Genomic DNA, 15,909 nt, shown 5'->3' on the forward strand with positions numbered 1-15,909 from the left:
CATGGTCTCAGTGTCGCAGACAATAAATTCTGACCTTTGAATCCAAGTAAAAGAGTCAATGGGAAAAAATATCCTTCTATGAATGCCGCGGGAGAGGGTAACAGCTGAGTGTAGTTTACTTCTAAGATAACAAAAGAAAGATGGGAATGCAGGCATCCGGCTCTTAAAAAAAGAACCAGACCTTGTTCGTATCACATGGAAAACCACGGAGACGACGTTGAGAAACATGCATGCTAATCTACATTCGTTTTTAAATCACAAAAAGCGATGCATCCTTGTTAGCACTGAGCTGTAATGAAACCGTGCTGAGATATCTGCTGTGTCTACCCTAGCCGGTGTGCACTGAAGGGAAACGCGAAGTCAAAGGCAACCTGTTTGGCTGCGGCCGGCCAAGGCGTTGGGTGGGAGTCAAATGAAAGGCTGGGGCGGCAGCCGGGCCTGCAGAGGCCGGGCTGGGCTCCTGCCGCTCATCAAGATGCAGTGAGTGTCCGTCAGTCCTGCACCCACGTCCATTAGCCAAATGATTAAATATACGTCAACCCTGTGCTATAATAAAGTAATTCTAATAGGGCATTGTCACAGGATCAATGTTTCCTGGTTTAAAAATAAACATCAGCATTTATCTAGCAGCAGAAAACTATTATCCCAGGGTACTGTTTTATTCAACTGACATCTTTTAATCAAAGCAATCCATATTGTGGCAACATTCCAAGGTATCGTAATTGCAAATATCTACGGCAAGTTAGGTAATAGCTGTATTTTGGTTGCTGGCTTTTTCTGCCTCTTCTACAGAGTCGATGCAGACATTCTGTGATGAATTAATTCCATTAGGGAAAACATCGGAAGTGACTGTATGACTCGAGACCACGTCTCACCTGCCTCCACGGGTCCCCTTCTAACTATCAGACGCAACCGATCGTGTGCGTTCGTGTCTCCTACATGTTTCTGTAATGAAAGCGAGTAAAATGAAACCTTGTTTTTCAGCGGCACCGATGTAGCTGAACACCCCCACGGAGGGAGGTCTGGATCCCCCCGGCAAGGGGCGGGAGGCCTCGTGCACCTCAGTTAACACCCGGGGAGTCTGAGTCCCGTGGACTAGGGGTGCGGCGGACGGGACTCGGGCGCAGGGGTGAGCGGGCTGGGGGGGGGTCTCGCTGGAGACGCATGCTCACAGCCTTCCGGGCCTGCCTCTGGGCTGCTGCCCCCCGATCAGGGTCTGCTGTGACTCGCTCCCTTCCGTGACTTCCCGGAGAAGGGCAGCGCTGATTCGGGGAGAGGTCTGAGCCTGGCAGCTCGGTGGTTTTCAAACCCCGGCGGGCCACTTCCGGGATACCAATTTTAATGAACTGCCCTCGCTCCGCATTTAATTTACAAGTTATGTAAAGCCTCCGCAGAAAAGCATCCTCGCCACTGCCTCGCCGAGACAGACTGGCAATTTTCTTTCTACGGCCCCCCAATTCATTCCCCAGGAGCATCAGGCAGAGATCTTCAGGCGATGAGAAAATGGAAACACGCGCATTTCTGCAACGCCTGAAGTGTGTTTAGTTTCAAAAGGAAAAATGAAACGCATCTCGGCGAGGCTCGCTTCATCTTCAGAATGAGCCACAAGCTATGGAGGCGAACACATCGAGGTGCGCGGCCGGTCGGGGCGGCCGGGGCAGGGAGAGCTCGCTCACCAGCCTTACACACGACTGCTCCGAGTGGGACCCGCTCAGAGGCACCCTTGGTGCCAAATGAGAGGATCTAAGCACTTGCTCGATTCAACCTCTCGGAGGTTCCATTTCCTCGTGTGCGCAACAGAGCCCCCGTGCCCCCTGGGTCACAGCAGTCGGGAGGATTCGGCTCAGTGACGGAATGTACCGGCAACACTCGGCACGGCGCGGAGGGAGCGTCGCAACAGTGGCAACTTTCTCTAAAAGGCCCCTATCAAAGCGGCTCTGCGGAAGGCTTAAAAAAAAGGGGAGGGGAGGGGAGGGGGAAGCCACCTACAAATCCGATCAGGCCAGGGCCACCCTGAGGGACCCCACTTTACGTGCGGCACGTGTGGTCTCCGAGCTGCCCTTCGGGTACCGGAGAGTAATCGCAGGCCGCGTCAGATCTGTGCACGGGGACCAGGGACATCCGTCCACTGTTCGGGGGGCTTTCTAAATACAAGTCCGTTTCTGCTGATCTTTGGAAGCATTCGCTTCCAGCCAGCGGCACACACACCCAAGCTTAACCGAGACAGGGCTCCCCAGAGTGCTCCTGACAACTCCAGAGTTTGAGTCGGTCCGCCTCCAGCCGGATGGACTCAACAGAAAGGGGCCGGGGAGGCCGCCCTAGAGCACAGGCCGCGCGAGACGCCCTCAGTGAGCTGCCATCGCCAGCAGGGGGCGCAGCGGCCTCTTCGCCCGAGAAGGGCTGGGAGAGGGGCGTTACTGAAGGGTTCAAGGTGACTGACGCCCAGGTCCCATCTCTCTCCTTTTTTCCGTTTCAAACCAAGAATTCCACAAACCGTAACCAGAAACTTGTAAATGGTCCAGTTCTTTAGAGAAAGGGACTGAAAATGACAAACGCTGTTGTATTTTGGCATGGATTCTGAGTTTGCAAATATAAAGATTTGTGAGTGCAAAAAATATAGGCACCATTTGAAAAATGTTAAGCTACTTACATATGGTACATATGCTACACACACACACACACGCACACGCGCGCGCGCACACACACACACACACGAGTTTGTTTTCAAATTAATTTGAAAGGCTATTTAGCTCTGAGCCATCACTGCATTCAGTTATATCTGACTCAACACAGCCTGCAAGTCCGCGCTGATATCTTTCGATAGCAGTTCTGTTCCTGGGATTTGTTTGAAAGCGTTTAGGTTTTCACGGATCACTGGAGGTTCCTCATTTTTCCCCCTTCTGTGTTACGTAGGTATAAGCCGTCTCTCTAGGCATAAACTGTCCACTGGTAAAAATCAATTTTGATTTTATCAGTATTTATTACTGCTGGTGCCAGCAATTTAGAAGACTAGGGAGGGAAACGAAACATGCAAACTAGGAGAAAGAAAAAAATTAAAGCCGGGTCCTCATACCTACAAATAACACAGCCTGCTGTCTTATTTTGGTACTGAGAGCTTAAATTATCAATTTAAAAATTCAATCAATAAAAATTTAGAGGACTCTCTTATTGCTTACATTGCTTATGTATTTGTGGGCTTGGTGGCAGGTCCCTACGAGGGCACCGCTCCCAGAGGGGCTGGAAAGTGGTGCCCGAGGGCAGGCGGGGGGGGGAGGGGTGGCTTGCTTCCGGGCTGGCACCCCGGCTGGCATCAGCCCTGCCCGCACCAGGCCAGTTTGTTCTGATTACCTCCTCTTGGGGCAAGACAGACCCACGTCAGGGGAACACACATCCACCTCTTTGCCTTTCCTCTCATTCCTTCTCTTCTGTCATTCTCATCTGAGCAAAAGACACTCAAAAGGTGCGTACTCCTCCAGGTTCAAGATCTTGACTGTCTGTGGCTCCCGCAACGGTCCCAGGCCCTTGGCAGTGCTTGCCCCCCACACACTCACCCTCGCCTGACACGCCCTTCACCGACTGCACGGTTCCATGACATCCAGTCTGCCCACCATCACCCTCCGTCTCTCCCCGGGGAGTTCCCTTCTTCTGCTCAGAAAGTTCCATAAACTAACATGCGCTCACCAAATCTTAACCTCCAAAGAAGAGAGATTTTATAGGATGATTAGTCAGAAAGAAGACAACTCTGGATCTCAAATTCAGATTTTCAGCTGTGAGCAAAATGCCCTCATCTTTGAGAAGCTGAATGCCGGCTCCTACATATACATGAGACACTAAATCGCTTTGCAAGACCCAAAACAGAACGGATATCCGAGGCACTCTCTTCAAGAACTCACTCGCCCCAGGATAGGCATGGGCAGACTCCAGCCTCACCGGCCAAACCCCACCAGCCGTTCTTGTGAGTGAGGTTTTGTGGGAACGCACAGCCACGCCCTTCGAGAACAAGTCTGCAACTCTCTGCTCTAGAGAAACGGGAACAGCTGGAGACCCTGCTGGTCACTTCCCATCAAGGCCATCGGGTGCTGCCAGCCACGAAGAGTGGTTCGCTGCAGCTCCCACACCTGGACTGGAGTCTGCTTACAGAAAATTCATGGCAGAAAGCGTCTCATTCTGTTCCGGAAGCCCCCAGATCCGCACGCACGAGAGAAGACTGGACACTAACTTCTACTTGGGTGGCCCTCCACGTCGGGCGCTCTCAACGCGGTCTGACCGACAGGTGTGTGGCTGAGAAGCAGGGCCACTCCGTGTTCACCGTGAGCACTCGGGACGCACAGGAACTTCTCGTGAAGACAGAAGCTACTTACTTACTCAGCCTACAGGCATCCAGCTGCCAGGCTTTAGGTCCCTGACCAGACCCCCAGAGCCACAGCCAAGGCCCTTGTGCCCCAGCCAAGTTCAGGAGCAATGTGACTCAAGTGAATGACTTCTAACGACCTTCTTCCTTTTGATGGATCTGTCTTTTCAAACCCACCCACTCCCTGGAGCCGCACTCAGCCTGCCTTTCATTAATCTTTCCTGCCTGGCTCCTTGACCCAAAGGAGAGTTCTTTTCCTACTGAAGCGCAAGGTAATGGAAGGGCGAGGGTGACCAGTTGCTTAAGATTTTCAACAGTTTTATTTTTATACTTTCAGTTGAAGCCAACGCGCCACCCACACAGACACACACACACACACACACACACACACGTATATAGCTATATCTATATTTAAATCATTAAACATGCATTTTCATTGATAGGGCTCATTTTAAAGCCAACCTTCCAATAACAAAATAATAACGAGGATCATAAAAATAATAATTTCCCCTCTACAGCAAAGGTGACAAAATGACAAAAGAACTCTTAATTCTGGGGCTTTATTTTAATTTTTTTTCTTTTTAAGATGCTACACAGTCGAACAGAATTGGATTGGTCTTTTATGGCATAAAATTAATTTACAGTCAAACTCCCAATAACTACTTGACGACTATCTGAAGAGCCTGTGGCCCCTCTCCCCGCCCCCACCCAGCTGGCTCCCTCTCCGCCACCACCCTGCCGCCCCATCTCGGGCCAGGGCCACACGGGAAAGGTCAGGACCAGACTCGGGGCACACGTGCTGGAAGTGTTAGTGGTGGCTGAGGGACAACGAAGGAACAAGAAAGAACGTCAGCTACTCTTCTCCATCAGAAAGGGTGACAGAGTTGACCGCTGATACTAAGAAAAATTCCCTCTCGATGACGACTGTCGTTCGTCTACACAGAGAAACACTTCGTGGCAGCTGTTCCCAACGTTCACAGCACCCCCACCTGCATCGACTCGCAGAGCCCAGAGCCTCCGGGGGGGGGAGGAGCCCGCAGCCCTCCGGCAGCACAGGTGTGATTTGGAGGCCACAGCATTAATCATGATCTCGTGGCAATAAGGAAACATGAGAGGAAATACATTAAATAAGTTAAATATGCGTTACACATCTCTGAAGAACAATTCCATCTCACTACATGAACCAACAGTAATTCAGCTTGGTCCCTTTAAGAGAACAAAGCATTGACTTTAATTTCCAAAGTGGTGGGTCAGTCGGTCACCGTCCGCCTCCTGCTCCCGACGGGCAGATCTGACGCTGCCACAGCACAATTCTTCTGGCTTCTGACCCTGTTCGTCAGTCCCAGGGAACCGACGGCCAGGGCAGAACGTGGAGAAGCAGCCCAGGGAGCGAGGGGGCGGGTGGGGGGTTGCTCTGGGGAGGGGACGGCCCTCCCCACCCCCACCGCACCGGGCTCCGGCTCCCCTGAGGGCCAGCACCAACCGGCAGGAAGACTGTCTCGTTCTAAGAGAGGTAATCAGTCCAGCCACACGTACCAAGGCTACAAATGTTTAAAATGACACTTCCAACATGCCATTATGGTTTAATCACGGTTTCCCTTGTCATTCACAAAGATCATTATGTTCCCCCGATCACTTACTATACATTTTTAACTTTCTAAAAGATTGTTACGTTATAATTTGTGTGTGTGTGTGTGTGTGTATGTGCGTGTGTGTGTATGTGCACGCGTGCGCACGCGTGGGGAGGGGGTAATTTAAAGGCAAGACCTGTGAGATGTCATCATACATTAACTTCTTTTGACACATGGTTATGATAAATTCAAACCCCACAGAATGGCGGGCCCGTCAACGCAGTGTGCCACCCTCCGCCTGCCGCGTCTACAAGGCGATCTTCCCTATGATCACACCGACAATGAAGAACAAAACCACGAGAGCAAGGAGCCGGGCGCTGAGGCCCTCCTCCTTCCCAGCCGTGGCTGACACGGGGACGGGGCTGTGGCTCTGCACCGTCTTCCTCATGCGAAGTCCGTCTTCTTCCTACGGAAGCAAATGCACATTTTCAAAGACAACCCAAGGCCCCAGAAGCAGAAGTCAGCTGTACAGTTTAGCAGAGCAGGGTGGGCTTTTAAGCACAGACTTGGATCACGTGGTGTGGTCCAGCCTCCTCACTTTTCAAAGGGAGAAACTGAATCCCACAGAGAAGAAGGCACTGGCTTGAGGCCAGGGAGAAAACGCTGCCAGCAGCCGGCCCCTCTTTCCTTCTGCCCACCTACACGAGGCTGCCAGTGCACCTTTTTATACCACACATCTAAAGCAGGGCCTCGGTTCCCCGTGACTTACAGAGAAAAAGCTCCCGACGGGGTCCGCCAGGCACATGTGAGACCTGGGACCACCCACCGTCCTGGCCGCGTCTCCGGGCCACCCTTCTACACCCGACTCCAACCCTCTCTGTCCTTCTTCCTCTGATGAGCAGTCTTCCCTGCTCAGGGCATCAAAGTGTGAACGACAGGCATTTCCCGAAGCACAAATCTAAAAAATCACAAGAAGCTACACAGGTAGGGGGCCCACAAGTTTTCCAGTGCAGAGCTCTGTAGTTGATGAGTTACATGGAGACTGCTGGATAGAAAACAATGGTATCTGGAATACTATTAAAATGTGACACAGTTTGATCAACGCATCTCAAATATTTTCGACTTAAAGCAAGGAATTCCCGCCAAAGGAGCAACATCCTTTTTCACATCTCTACAGACATTCGGCCACACTTTTCCCTCAACTACATAGATATGCACAGAATAGAAACCCTTTCTTTCTTCACTGATCCCAAGGCCCAGTGCACATTCCTCAACAGGGCATGCGTCTCTCTACGCGGTCCCGGGCGTGCCTCCGGCTAACGACCCCGTCTGCTCATCCCCAGACTCGTAGGTCCTGGAGACAACAGGCAGCCAGCCCGCCAAGCTGACTCTCCAGGCACTTGGGGCCATCTCTGTGGGACCACTCATCAGTCGGGTCTCCGGGACCCGTGTCTGTGTCTCCCCAGCGACCCCGGTCAATGGGGAGCTCCTCCATGGCAAGGACAGCTCACGTATGCACCCGCAGTGCCAGGTACAAGGGAGGGCCTCGAGAGGCGTGTTGGCCAAATGAAAGAGTGAAAGGACACAAAACAAGAAATCAGTGTTTGGCAGGGATAGAGAATCTTCTAACGTCAAGACTGGTCTGCTAGTATTGTGAAGATGTTCTGCATCACGGCCCCGTGATGAATGAGCGGCGTCATTCGATTAACTTCAAAAAAAAAAAAAAAATGGGCACAGCAAAATACAGCATTTATTTTATTGGGTTTATATAGAAGCTATTTCTACCTATTTATCACTTTAAACGTTTCTGAAGAGAAATACACTCAAGGAGAAGCTTCAGGCAGATCTTCGATTTTTCGCCAAAAAGTAAAGTGTCAGCTTCATAATTTACTCCATACTAAAAGTTACTGAATGAGGCAAATCAAGATTACTGCAAAGAAAGAAGATGATGCCACTTTCCAGACACTGTCAGCTCTCCTGTATCAACTACACTGTCAGCATGAAAGAAGGAAAAGACAACTGAACTGAATTTCTCATGTGCATCTGGTGCCATGGTAGTTAAAGAGCGACAGTCCAGGGCCTGGTGGGGCAGCAGGACCGAGAAGAAGACAACAGGCCGGCCTCATACTTAAGCTGCAACGAAGTTCCTAGGATCAGATGTTCAGAAACCTCTTCAAGACCCAAGACCCCGTCTGAAACACACATACTCTTAAAGCTGGAAGGGGCCTCAGACACGTTCTGTGAGTGGAGGCCCAGGAGACGCCGTGACCACCACAGATTCAGAGCGGGTCAAGTGTAAGCAGTCACTACCACAACACGTGAGGGCTCCGGGGCCAAATGAGGTACGCCGTGCCCCCCCTCCCCCACCCGTGCAGCCCGACCCTCTAACGCCAGTGCCGACCCCTCCGTCAGCATCCGCCCACCGGAGACTCGGGGGCCTCCTTCTGTGGGCTCCACCTGTCTGCCGTGACAACTTCCTGTCTCCGAGCTCCTCACCACATTAGTAGTTTGTTGAGACCCTACTGCCCAGACCCACCTAGAATCTCCAAAATCCAGAATGACGCCTGTGTTAAAACAGAGTACAGGTCAGTATTTACCCTCCTAAAAAAGGACTCTCATCCAGTGGGGATGGAGTAGGAGTTGAAAATGTGAAGTCAGGATACCCACTGCGGTTTTGTTTTTAATCTCAGAATTGATCTTCAATTTATACTAGTGGGAAGATGACAGAGGCTTTGTTTCTCAACACGAGGACAGGAGTCTGCAGGCTGAAGCGGGAGAATGGGAAAGATGGGGACTCTGGGGCACACAGCCCGGGTTCTCATCTCACTGACCGTGTGATCTCAGGCAAGTCACTTAACCTCTCTGTTCCTCAGTTTCCTCATCTGTAAAGTGGGGATGATGATAATCCCTACACTTCACCAAAGGCTTTAGAAGATCAAATAAATTATAACACACAAAGTACAAGGGAACAAGAATTTGAATAGCTGAGAAACTTCTGCTCAAGGGACGCTGGTTAATTAGAGGGCAGGGGATTGTTCAGAGCTCTTTTGAGAACCTGATGAAAGCCACAGACCTCTCTCCCTGAGGAAAGAATGTGCAAATACAAAACAACTCTACAAATTCAGGGATTCATCAACTTCACCACCCAAGATCACAGGAGGAAAGCCCTTGTTTTCTGCAGATTGTCAGGAATAAAATACCACTGGGGCGCCTGGCTGGCTCAGTCGGTACAGCATGCGACTCTTGGTCTTGGGGTGGTTGAGTTCGAGCCCCATGTTGGGTGTGGAGATTACTTAAAAGACTTATAAACTCTTTAAAAAAACAAGAAAGAAAAGAAAAGAAAAGAGAAGAGAAGAGAAGAGAAGAGAAGAGAAGAGAAGAGAAGAGAAGAGAAGAGAAGAGAAAAAAACAAGAAAAGACAAGAAAAGACAAGACAAGAAAAAAGAAGAAAAAGCCATTACCTTGAATTGCTTGTTCTCCTCCCGCAGCCTCTGAACTTCACCTTGCAGCCTCTTACACTCCTCCATGACCTTCTTAACCTCAGTGTCATCCAAAGAGGAGCTCAGAGCTTTAGACACCGTTGGTGTTTCTGTCTTTGATGCGGTTGTGGGTATGATTTTATTTATTTCTACATCATGCTGTTCAGAAATAAATGAAAGCCCAAGTGTCACCAACTACGTAATAAAGGACTTTTTTATGCAAAGTAAAGTAGTTCTCAGCAAACACCACACGTGGTAGTGTTTCATCCACACTGTAAAATGTCACATTTATTTTAAAAATGGATCACTTTATCTAGTATCTTAATAATCTAAAGCAACGGGGCCCCAGAAATTATGGATAAAGGCAAATAATGAAGTTCGGCTGAGACTAATACTTCAAAGAAAGAGAAAAAGGGCCGTGCATACCGCACTAGCAAATCCCCGCCATGCAAACAGTAGCATATCGTAATCGTACAAGCTCAGGAGTTACTAGCCACGAGTTACTGTCACCAGGAAGCCCTGAACATCCCCAGGATGGGCTGGGACGGGGGAGGGGGGACGGGGGAGGCCAAGGAGAACGTGACACCGAGGGCGATTTATGTCAAGAACTCAGAACTCTGAAGCTGCGTTGCAGGTGAAACGAGCTCAGCGTCTGTGATATTTCAATCCAGGGACGTGCGCGTCCCCCACGTCCCGGCCAAGACGGTCACGACGGCCTCTGGAGAGTGCCCGGGGCGGGGATGTTCAGGTGTGCTGGGGAAAATAGAACAGGCGGGGACCAGCGTGCTGAGGGCTCCGTGAGGCCCCCGGAAAACGACTAGCTCTCCCTATCGCACCCTCGGGCTCGACCCCTCGTCTTCCAGAGGAGAGGAGGGGTTCCTGCCAGGGCGCCCCCCACCCCCGCCTCCACAAAGCTGGCTCGGCACAGGGCCGGGAGCCAAACAGCGACGCCGACCTTACCGGGATGTGCAGCGGGAAGAGAAAAAAGCAAAAACAAAACAGCCCACTACCCATCCGAGAAACAGGATAACGACAGCAGTCAGTCACTGAGCAGGAAGAAAATACTAAGCAGTGGTGACACATTATCAACAGCATCCCTGGACGCTGCTGTGGACGATGTTAACAATGTGAGCGCTTCGATTTCCCAACTCCAGCTATTAACAGCCAGGGTAGTTGAATATTCTGTGTGTTTCAAACAGTGCTTTTAATACAATTGAAGCTTTTCTGACTAGGTTGAAGGAAGGTCCAAATTAGCACTTCGGATACAGTCTTCTCTCTTCAACTGGCCACAGGCAAGGGCCATGACAGGCTTGTCCCTTGGCTTCCCAGAGAAAAGCCAGTGGACAGCTTGGAGGAAGCCGGTCCTTTCAGCGACCCCCTCCGGCAACACGAGGTGGGGGGGGGGGGGTGACTCCCAATGGAGGCGATGATTCCGCCCCCACCCATGCACAACGGGCAATGTCTGGAGACACCTTTGGTTGTCACACGAGAGGGGGGACTGTTCGTATCTAGTGAGCAGAGGCCAGGGGTGCTGCTGAACAGCCTACAAGGGCCAGGATGGGCCCCCAGCAGAGAATGACCCAGCCCCGATGTTAATAGTGCTGAGGTTGAGAAACCCTAAAGAGGCAGGAGGGGGAAGGGGAAAGAGCGGACGGACAGGGAGACCCGCGACGAAGGTCTGTGGAACAGAACCCGAGAGCCTGTCCGTCAAGCACCATGATCAACGGCAAATTATTCCCTGTTTCAGACTCACCCACTGTTTTACAGCAACCTATAACTTTGCCAAGTCAAAGAAGCGCTTTAGGATTTAGGACATTCCAACAGCCAACAGGTTGCACTTTTTAAGAAAAAAAAAAAATTGTTTCAATTAGGTGTCTTTCTGCAAGCCTCTCAAAGGCTGATTTCCTGGAGGCCAGCTTACTTGTTGACTTCAGCTTATTTTTTTCATCACACGTCAGAGGAAGGAAAATAATTTGCCAACTTAAATCTTGGTTTTGTAGGAGATGGTATACAAATAAGTATCAGCTTGCAACATTCAATTACTGTTAACCATAAACATACTTACTGGTTTATCATTTTCTGCTGGCAATTCAAACACACATCTAAGTTTTGAATCCATAAGGTCTTCCGGTTTTGCCTCCTTCCACTAAAACAATTTAAATTTAATAATCAAGATATTACAAAGCTGCCGGAGGAATAATTTTCTTCCTATAACTGACAATTTGAGAAAAACACTCTTAATGAGAAAGCCCTGATGTATATCAAATAAAGAACTTACGTCTGTAGGGATGTCAGCAGCTTTAACGACAAGATTAAACGCACTAGCTTTTCCCGAATACTTATCACGCTTCACAAGCCCAGTCCCGCTGCCTGATCCCTCCACACCAACCAATGCTCCTCCCTGCTGCTAGTCTATGGGAAGCACGTGGAACAGAGGCGACTGACCATCACCGGAGGAAGAGGAATTGTCCAAATTATGTCCGAAGGACCAGAGGCAACTTTGGCTCTCCTTAGGAAAATAAAACGGACTTTGCGGGATACGCCCTTCTTAGAGAGAGGAAATGTACACTACCTGGGAGTGGATTCAGAACCACACTGCCCACTACCAAAGGGGCACAGCTAGCTAGCCAGTGTCCGGGTGGCCCCCCCACTCCCTCCAGCCTGCTGGTGGGAACACCTTGCCGGCTAAATCAGATCCATGCTCTGGGATGATGTGCTCCTGGCTCAATCCCCCTCCTTCTGGCAGTGAGGACAGGAATCCCAGGGCATGCTGAGAAGTGCAGGCCAGCACGGCAGCAAGTTTACGATACTCCCCCCCCCCCCCCCCCCGGGACCATGCAGGAGGCAGCCAGAGCAGCAGTGGTCGCGAGAGCCAGGAACGCGCCAAACATCAGAGCGGCCGGATGCATCGGGGCAGGTCCATTCAATGGAACCGCACGCCATGCAAATGCTACCAAAGAGTGTTTGCTTGCACCGAACGTTAAGTGAAGAAGCTAGAAACAAGACCTGAAGTTTGTTCCTCTGTACGCACACACGAGCACACGTGTGTGTGCGTGCGTGTGCGTGAGTGTGTCAAAAGAGCATCAAGCAAGGATCACCGCTGGACGCTACAACCACCGGGTGAGGGCGAGACTGCTGGCGAGCAGGACGTTCACATGGTCTCCAAGTACCTGATTACTCAAGGGTATCACAGATTACCTATTCCCCAAGGGGCAACTGCGCTAGGACGCGGGAACGTTGGCAGTCACCTCACCATCGTAACCAAGGGAGGGACGAGCCAGTACTCCGTGCCTTCTGGCACGGTGCATACAGGACGTTACTTACGGCATATTCTTGCCAAAACGCATTTAACCTGAATGTGATCGTGAGGAAATAACCGAACAAGTCCAGAATGTGGGGCGTACAAGAAGCTAACTGGCCTGGACTCTAAAAACTTCAAAGCCACGAAAACAAAAAAGGTTGAGAGTACTCTACTAGACTAACAACAACTCAAGGCCAGTCTGGAGTAACTGGAAAATGCTGCATCAGGGTCTTTCTGCTAGATAATGTGACTGAATGAACGCCAATTTTCTCAGCCAGGGGGACAGTGCTGTGGCTACGCCAGAGCACTGTCCCTGCCCTGAAGCACGCACGACCGAAGAGTCGTGAAGCCTGCGTCTTACGACCAAGCGGTTCAGCGAAAAAAGAGTTTACAACAGAAATGAAGCAAATGTGGCCAAGTGTTAGATGGTAAATCTAGGCAAAGTTTATGTGAATAGTCATGATATAATTTTTTCTACTTCCTGTACATCAAAACACACACAAAAAAATAGTTTAAAGAAATGGCACAAGGCTCTCAAAAACAGTGGTTAGGTCGAGCATAAACAAATCTTTTAGTTTTAGTTACTTTTGGTTTTATTTTTGCTTACGTGTGTATTTCCACAGCTTCCTACAATGGACATTCCCTAGAAGAATTTTTAACTCTTATAAAAATCATCCTAAAGGGAGCGAAACGGGGGCCTGGCCTACGACGGCCCTCAGACACGGCAACTCTGGACTCCGTGCCCGGTGTCGGAGACACACAGCACGCTGGGTCCCACGGCAACGGAGTCACTTGGGTTTTTAGCCCCCTTTTACAGGTGACCAGACCCTAGGGAGAGTTAATGAAAACTGCCCGCGGCCACAACGGTAGGAAAAGGCAGGACTCAGCTCCACACCACAGACGCCCAAGCCCACGCTCTGGTCTCTGAGCCATGCAGCCAAAGCCAAGCAGAACGCACTCTTGGAGTCCCCAGTGTCCCATCTGCCGTGTATTTCCTCGCTCACACAAATCAACGTGAAGTGACACATCACATTGTGGGAAACAGAAGAGAAAGTAGCGAATGCCCCAATAATCATTCTTAGGAAAAGGGGAAGATCGCCTATTATCACCGATCTCTCTCGAACCTCAAAGTATCTGGCTTCCCCTTTATTTCCTGCCCCAAACGTGAACATCCACCGAGATGGCCAGTAATGCTTTTCTAAGACTGACCGAAAGGCTGAGCGGTGACACTGGGACGAGGCGGGAAGCTGTGCATAAAAAGCCCTCAGCACAGAATTTTGAAAGAGAAAAACCACAGTGCCGTGTGAGCCACCGCAGTCTCACGTCTGCAGGCACACCTCGGGTGACCAGTCTCCTAGCCTGGGCCGGCGAGCTGGAAAGTGATGGAAACGTTGAGAGAACCCTGCCCTTCTCTCCCATCCGTGAGGACTGGCCAGTCCGGCCTAGCTGGGGCAGTGGCCCAGGAGGTTATCCACACATGATTCCCGTGGCATCAGAATGCCTGCTGATTCATTTAAATGTGTAAGGAGCCTATTTTCAGGAGAATTCCCATTATAATCTTTTTCCAGAAAAACCAATAATATAGTATCACTTATTTGTTTTATAAAAACAAAGCCATCTTATTTTTACCAAAATTAGAGACCGTTTAACACGTATTGAAGCAGAGAAAAATAAAATGAGGGAAACAAAGGAGGCAGGGGGTAAATCCATGCTTACCAGAAACAAGCAAAAACTAAACCCTTAAGCATCGAAGGACATTTAGCATCCCACTCTCTCACGTCCCTCTGGGTTCTCGGGGGAGTGATGGGGAGGACACGGTAAGAAACATCCCGTATAATGAGAGGTATCCTTTTCTGTGGGGGATGGGAGGGGAGACACAAAAAGGGGAGGGAATCCTCAAACATTTAAGATACCATCCATCAGAGCAAGGAAGTGCTGAAGCTAACGGATATGAAAGTCAGAAGAGTATTCTGGAAAGTTACATAAAATGTGAAAATCAAAGTTTGAGAAAAACCACAAAGGTAGTCAAAGTACAAACCTCCTTGAAAACAACACTCCCCGTTAAAAACAATGTTGACACATTTTGAAATGCATGCACCCAAAATTCTGTACCTAATCATTTTCTTTTAATTACTAAAAAAAAAACAACAAACAAGTAAGAAGCATTCAGTACTTACTACTGCTTCCATATCAGAAGTGTCAGTTGGAGCAAACATAGACTGAACCATAAACTTGTGTTTACTTTTCTCATTGGGATCATAATCGAAAGGCTGTAACATCACTGGGAAAGAAAATATTTCATTAGGAGGGTCAGAGCTTGGTTATCAGCAGCCATTTGTCACGTTCAAACTCGTATTCTGGTCGTACAGCAGCTTACCAGGGCTCTCGCCCGAGCCTCCTAACGCCCAGGTGAGGTTAAGCAGGGCAAGACGACCAGCGTCTTCTCGGCTTTTCAGGGCTCAAGCCTGAGGTCCAGAAAGGCCGGGGGCCTTGCCCCACGCCAGACAGCAGGCGGTGGCAGAGCTGACTTGGGCGGAGGATTCAGGCCCCCCCTCCCCCCCCCCCCCCCCGATCCCTAGCCGCCCTTTCACCACCGTGTGCCTGACGCCACGTCTGCCACAGCCCTGGCGGGACAGGTAAACCGGGTGGAAACAGCGCTTGCCGGGTGTGCTCCAGAGAACACGCCCAAACGATCTCTTCAGGAAGTAAAACGATAATCCGAGACATTTAAGTGACTGTTTAGTTTTAGCTTTTCTCTGTCCCATTTCCCATATAAGGCATTCAAGGGAGTGCTTCAAATACGATTTTGCCGATAGGACGTTAGGAAATGTTCACAGCCTGCACGCTCTCAGTGAGGGGAAAACACCACCTGGGTACACCCCACATTTTCTCCCCAAACCTGGAGGGGCCTCCCAGAAAGGCTCCCTTGGCTAAGTCACGCCCACTGCACGAGGAGGCCCCTTCCCGTTCCCACTGGCTTCCTTAGAACCCACCCTCGTTAAATGGTGGTGGCTTTATTTTTGTTTTAATTTTTCTTTTATGTTTATTTTTGAGAGACAGGGAGACAGAGAGACAGAACGTGAGCGAGGGAGGGAGACGCAGAATCCCAAACAGGCTCTGACAGCACAGAGCCCGACGCGGGGCTCGAACCCATGAGCCGTGAGATCATGAGCTGAGACGAAGTCAGATGCTTAACCGACAGAGCCA

At 50.2% G+C, this 15,909-nt stretch overlaps 1 protein-coding gene across 2 annotated transcripts in view; it reads right to left on the bottom strand.

Annotated features, from left to right (window-relative positions):
- Positions 1-4,652: 4,652 nt before the first annotated feature.
- VAPB (VAMP associated protein B and C) overlaps positions 4,653-15,909 on the bottom strand; it is a 52,681-nt gene continuing 41,424 nt past the window's right edge. For both annotated transcript variants that reach the window (XM_027046733.2, XM_053199780.1), the window contains exons 3-6: positions 14,880-14,983; positions 11,467-11,547; positions 9,384-9,560; positions 4,653-6,388 (exon numbers count right to left, since the gene is read on the bottom strand). In XM_027046733.2, coding sequence (XP_026902534.1) covers positions 6,230-6,388; positions 9,384-9,560; positions 11,467-11,547; positions 14,880-14,983 — 521 coding nt within the window. In that variant the 3' untranslated portion in view covers positions 4,653-6,229. The remainder of the gene's footprint in view (positions 6,389-9,383; positions 9,561-11,466; positions 11,548-14,879; positions 14,984-15,909) is intronic.

The sequence above is a fragment of the Acinonyx jubatus genome, chromosome A3 (genome assembly GCF_027475565.1).
Source record: "Acinonyx jubatus isolate Ajub_Pintada_27869175 chromosome A3, VMU_Ajub_asm_v1.0, whole genome shotgun sequence".
NCBI classification, from domain to species: Eukaryota; Metazoa; Chordata; class Mammalia; order Carnivora; family Felidae; genus Acinonyx; species Acinonyx jubatus.